Source organism: Orycteropus afer, unplaced genomic scaffold, assembly GCF_000298275.1.
Source record: "Orycteropus afer afer isolate SDZICR_OR568_19922 unplaced genomic scaffold, OryAfe1.0 scaffold00134, whole genome shotgun sequence".
Lineage (NCBI taxonomy): Eukaryota > Metazoa > Chordata > Mammalia > Tubulidentata > Orycteropodidae > Orycteropus > Orycteropus afer.
Genome location: NW_006921721.1, coordinates 5,719,251 through 5,725,641, shown reverse-complemented (window position 1 = coordinate 5,725,641; position 6,391 = coordinate 5,719,251). Strand labels below are relative to the sequence as shown.

General features: G+C 39.8%; 1 protein-coding gene across 1 annotated transcript in view; it reads left to right on the top strand.

Annotated features, from left to right (window-relative positions):
* Positions 1-6,391, top strand: part of NEK3 (NIMA related kinase 3) — an 86,441-nt gene that overhangs the window by 55,068 nt on the left and 24,982 nt on the right. Inside the window, 1 exon segment of the mRNA XM_007945251.2 lies at positions 3,468-3,514. Coding sequence (XP_007943442.2) covers positions 3,468-3,514 — 47 coding nt within the window.

Genomic DNA, 6,391 nt, shown 5'->3' with positions numbered 1-6,391 from the left:
ATTATCTTCTGTGTCTGTATTAATTGGTTTCCCTTTTCTTTGTTGAAGAGGGTCTGTGCAATCCTTCTGCTTAGTCCGCCATCTTGCCCCGCCTCCCTCTCTCACCTACTTTGGTCATGTTTTCAGAAGGAACCATTCCCTGGTAAAAGATACCATGCTTGGTAAAGTAGAAGATCAACAAAAAAGGGGAAGGCCCTCAACAAGATGGATTGACAGTGGTTGCAGTGACGGGCAGTTATAGCAAGGATTGTGAGGCTAGCACAGGACCAGGCAATGTTTGTTGTGTTGTACATAGAGTTGCTTGAGTTGCATCTGACTGAATGGCACTTAACAGCAACAGCTACTACTTTTGCAAGCATGATAACCTTCTCTAGGGACTGGTTCCTCCTGATAACATGATCAAAGTATAAGAGATGGTGGCTGGCCATCCTTCCTTCTAAGGAGCATTCCGACTGTACTTTTTCCAAGACAGATTTGTACGTTCTGGTAGTCCATGGTATATCCAGTATTCTTTGCCAGCACCATAATTCAAATACATCAGTATTTCTTAGGTCTTCCTATTAATTGTTCAGCTTTCACATGCATATGAGACAGTTGAAAATACCCTGGCTTGGGTCACGCACACCTTATTCTTCAAAATGACATATTTGCTCTTTAACACTTTAAAGAGGTCTTTTGTAGCATAATTCCTTTTGGTCTGCACACATAACTGCATAAAATTTTCATACATCTACAGTCTATGCTGAGCGCATTTCAAATTTAACTTACTGTCATTTTTGGAAGTTACCGTATCTTAGTTTTCCAAAGCCAGCTTTGTTCCTTTTCATTTGTCCTCAGTTTCTCAGATTGTCCATCTGAAAAAACTCCTAACAAATATAGTAGATAGAAACCAAATAAAGGAGTTAAGTATACAAGATTATCCACTCTTTGGAGAGGTTATAAACCTCCATTGTTTGGCTCTCATCATTGTAGTGGGAAAAAAAAAAAATAAAAACACCCTACCCATTGCCATCAAGTAGATTCAAACTCAGAACACAGTAGAACTTCCCCATAGGATTTCTAAGGCTGTAAATTTTTAAGGAACCTGTGTAGCAGCTGGTGGATTTGAATCACTGACCTTTTGGTTAGCTGCCAAGTGCTTAACCACTGAGCCACCAGGGCTCCTTTGTCCTCATATATGAGAAAAGAAACATTTTTAAAACTACTATTTTCTTAAATTTTAAATGTTTTTGTAAGGATTTGTGACCTTCCTCTGTGGTTTCTGAAAATAGCTCTTGGAATTTGCAAGAAATTTTATTTTATGAAATAGGCAACACTTAATGCTTGTGTAAATGGGTAGAGGCTGCAGAAACCCCATCCTGGTGGCAGACCTCAGGAAGGGAAGGGGGCATGATACAGTCAATCATGTATATTCATTGAGTCATGTATATGCGTTGAAGTTCCAGTGAATAAGGGCCCCCGGTCCTTGGAGCGCTCAGGATTCCTAAGGTGGAGAGAACATCCATACTTGGGAGAGTATGGCATGTCCCTGGGGACAGTGGAGTTGCATGCATGACCTTTTCCAAACTTTACCTGAAGTGTTTCTTTGCTTGTATCCATTCTGGTTATAGTAAATGGGTAATTGTAGGTATAGGTAATCTCCCCCTTAAGAAAATTGCTCTTGTGGTGTAGTGTCTAAGGCTGCTAACCAGAAGGTTGATGGTTCAAACCCACCAGGAACTCTGCGGAAGGAAGATGGGACAATATATTTCTGTAAAGATTTACTGCCTTGGAAACCCAGTGGGGGTAGTTGGGATCAACTCAATGGCGGCGGGTTTGGTTTTTTAAAGAAAATTAACAAGTGCATGGGGCAACGAGACTCCATGGAGCAAAGAGTCTGTGGGACAGTGACTGCATTCAGAGGAGGCTGCCCAAGCAGTCTAGGGACAGGGTCTTAACTATCCAGCCCTAGAAGGCTGGAGGACACAGAAAGGCTGTGTAGGCAGTCGAAGAGGGAGACATCTAGCTTTTGATCTAGCCCAGGGGGCTGGGGATAGGTTGGGTGGGCTGGTCTGAAGTATTGGGAGTGGTACAGACCCCTGAACATATGGCTGGTACTCAGTGACCTGGCTCAGGTAGCCAGGGATAAAGTCTAGCTTAGCTCTGGGTGGTTAAGATCAGAGAGAAAGTGCCACAGAAGAAGTGGTTGGAAATAAGGAATGGGGAAATGGGAAAGTAGAGACTGGGTCCATTTCTAGCTAGGAATCCGTAGTGATCAAGTTGGGGCTTGTTCACCTTGTTCCTCTTATAGTGCATTAGACACTCCTGGTGACAATGCAGGATGTAAGCCCTTCTAATGATATAAATAATTTTGTCTTATATTTTAGCCTTCTCTCTATTCCTTAAGAGGTAGCAAGTTATCTTTGTTTCACCTTTTTGTTTTAATGTTAATTTTACTTTAGGTATCATTTTGTAGCTTTTGTTCATATTCCAGAGTAGTAGAAAACCAGTTTTAAAATTATGGGCAATAAAAAACAGTCTAAGAAATGTTTCAAGGTAGTTTGAAAAAGTATACTTTCATAATGTGTAAAAATAAAGGACTAAACTGTCGTGTCTAATCTGCTCATTATACGTCCTCAATGCCTGTCTTCATCGATGCTCAGTAACAATTTTTTAAAAAATATTGAATGAATAAGGAACATGAACTGCAAGGCTATGCTAAATGAAAAGCAGGCAGTTGCTATCCCTGCCACGGCCCTCAGTTGCCAGAGTTCTCGCCGACTCCTGCTGGTCCTTTATGAGGGAATAAGCAGCTCCCTTCTTGTTACCAGTTGCTGTGGAGTTGATTCCAACTTCTGGAAACCAAATGTGTGTCAGAGTAGAACTGTGCTCCCTAGGGTTTTCAATGGGTGTTATTTTTTGGAAGTAGATCACCAGGCTTTTCTTCTGAGGAAACTCTGGGTAGATTAGAACTGTCCACCTTTAGTTAGCAGCCAAACATTTGCCCATTTATACCACTCAGAGACTCTGCTTTCTGCTTAGGGATAGCTATTCCTCTTGCTATAATAGCTGTCTCAGAAGGCACAGGCTCCTCTGGCAGGCACGAGAGATGATAACCCTGGAGTATGAAGAGTAGCTTTACCTCCTGGTGCTTAATTGGGTTACTCACTGTTGTCAAGTCAGTTTTGACTCAGCGACACTTCCTTGGGTTTCTGAGGCGGTACCTCTGTGGAAGTAGATTGCCCAGTCTTCCTGGCATAAGTGAATAAAGATGTCTTTTAACTTACAGATTTTAATGGTAGGAATAAAACAGCGGGAATAGCCTCTTTTAACAACTGACTTTAATATTAGGTGATTAAAGCTTGATTTTCCTGTTCAGGCTAACGCTTTGGCTTTAAAGACCTCATTTGTCTTTCAAACTTTACACAAATCAAATTAGCAGCTTAATAATGTGAGCCTTTATGTGTTTTCTCTTTCTTTTTCAACAGACCCCATCAGAACTGGGACAGCTTTGGGAAATGAAGCAAGTGCAATGGTAAGGCCTTTAAAATTAATTTATGGAACATCCGTCTACTGGGTACTCTACTATTAAATGCTGTGAGATATTTGGAAGACTGATGTGTTCCTCCAGTTAAGTATTTTCTCATCTTTTGGTGATGATAAAACTCAGGCGTGTGAAGGAGTTGGTAGCTGTTGTTGCACTGGCAGTAAAGCATTTTAGATCACCATTTGCATCATGACCTCTCCTTTTTTTCTTAACATTTTATTGCACTTTAGGTGAAAGTTTACATAGCAAATTAGTTTTCCAATCAATTAATTCATACACAGATTTTTCTGTGACATTGATTGCAATCCCCACAATGTGTCAGCACTCTCCCTATTTCCTACCATGGTTCCCCACTTCCATTCATCCAGTTTCCTTCTCTCTCTCTGTTTTCTTTGGTCTTGGGCAAATGCTGCCCTTTGGGTCCTGTATTGTTGGTTGTTCTAAAGAGCACATTCTTCATGTGTGTTATTGTTTGCTTTATACTCTCAACTATTATTTGGCTGAAAGATGGCTTCTGGGAGTGTTTTCAAGTTAGAAGAATATCTCAGGGCAGTAGTCTCTGGGGTTCCTCTAGTTTCGTTAGCCCAGTAAGTCTGGTCTTTTTATTATTATTATTATTTAAATTTTGTTCTACGCTTTTGACCTATTCCAGCCAGGATCTTCTATTGCAGTCTTGGGCATAGTGGTCGGTAATTGTAGCCAGACACCATCTGGTTCTTCTGGTTTCAGGTTAGGGTGGCACAGTGATTAAAGCATTCAGCTGCTAACCAAAAGGTCAGTAGTTCAAACCTGCCAGCTGCTTTTGCAGGAGGAAGATGAGGTAGTCTGCTCTCATAAAGATTTATAGCCTTGAAAACCCTGTGGACCACTTCTGTTTTGTTCTATAGGGTTGCTGTAGGTCAAAATTGACTTGATGGTTGTGGGTTTGTTTTTGTTTGGATGGTTCGTATGAACCATTAGTCCTTTGGACTAATTGCTTTGTAGTGTCTTCATTTTTCTTCATTCTTCTTTGCTCCAGGGGAGAAAAGACCAATTGTTGCTTCTTAGATGGCTACTTAAAAGCTTTCAAGACTTCAGATGCTACTCACCATACTAGAACGTAGAATGTTATCTTTATGAATTGTGTTTTGCGAACTGAACTCGATTTCCCCTGAGATCTTGAAATCCTGTTAGTCTTATCTAGTCATAGGTGGCTGTGAAGAAATTTTACACTAAAGCGGCAATAAAATAGTGGATAGTAACATCTGATCCACTTTCCAATGTATCACTCGCCTCATTGAATAGTGTACTATTGATTTGTTTTTTGTTCTTCAACATTTTAATTAATCTGTTAATGAAAAAGAAAGATGTACTAACAACAGATTACTCTGTTCATGGAGTATACTAGTAATTAAACTTATCAACGTTTTGAATGAACCTTAGGTTTAAAATGAATGACAACTTTCCAGCATTATGTTACTACAAATGGAATATATTCTGTTCTGGTACTTTTTCCTTCCTTGCATTATAATATGTTTTTTCCTAGTTTTTTTCTGTTGTTGTTGTTTTGAGGTATGATATATTTACAGTAAAATTCACCCATTTTTAGCATACAGTTTGGTGAATTTTGATAACTTTATACAATCATGTAATCACCACCACAATCAAGGTATAGAAGGTCATCACCATAAAAAGTTTCTTTGTGCCCCGTTACAGACAATCTTGACCCCTGCTTTAGGTAGCCGCCACTGTACTTTTAATACTTAGTGGAAACAGAGTCCCTGAGTGGTGCAAATAGTTAATACACTCAGCTACTAATTGAGAGGTTGGTTCAAATCCACCTCGAGGCACTTTGGAAGAAAGACCTGGTGATCTACTTCTGAAAAATCAGCCATTGAAAACCCTACGGAGCACAGCTACTCTGAGATTGCCACTTATAGGAGTCGACTCAATGGCAGTTGGCCACTGGTTATAATGAACACATCAGTATGTTTTCACAAAACATAAAGGGTATGCCTTTATAAACAGAATGGAGAAAGAGCCAAAAAGTCAGTCATGTAAAAGAAGACTTGAGGTAGTGAGAAGAGTAGGCCAGCAAGATGTGAAGGAGGTGAAGGCAGGGCTGAGTGGCAGTGAGACAAGAGGAGTCAGGCACTATCATGGAGGCAAAGAAAAGGGGTCCTCAAGAGAGAGGAAACGTCAGACTGCTGGGGGTGCTTTTATTTATTTATTTTTATCAGACTAGTAAGCCTGGTCTTTTTTTTTTTTTTAATACATTTTATTTAAATATAGTTTATCTAGCAGAAGTTCATTAAAAAGACAAGAAAGGAAGAAAAGACCAAAATGGATGTCAGAAGAGACTCTGAAACTTGCCCCTGAGCAGAGAGTAGCTAAAGCAAATGGAAGAAATGACAAGATAAAGGAGCTGAACAGAAGATTTCAAAGAGCAGCTTGAGAAGACAAAGCTAGTTATTAAAATGAAATGTGGAAAGACCTGGAGTTAGAGAACCAAAAGGGAAGAATAAGCTAAACATTTCTCAAGCTGAAAGAACTGAGGAAAAACATTAAGCCTCAAGTTGCAATACTGAAAGATTCTATGGGCAAAATATTGAATGATGCAGGAAACATCAAACGAAGATGGCAGGAATACACAGTCACTGTACCAAAAAAGAACTGGCTGATGTTCATCCATTTCAGGAGGTGACATATAATCAAGAACTAATGGTACTGAAGGAAGAAGTTGAAGCTGCAATGAAGGAATTGGCAAAGAACAGGACTCCTGGAATTGACAGAATACCCACTGAGATGTTTCAACAAATGGATGCTGTGTTGGATTGGGTTCTCTAGAGAAACACAAAAACCAGCAAAGTATATATATATATATAT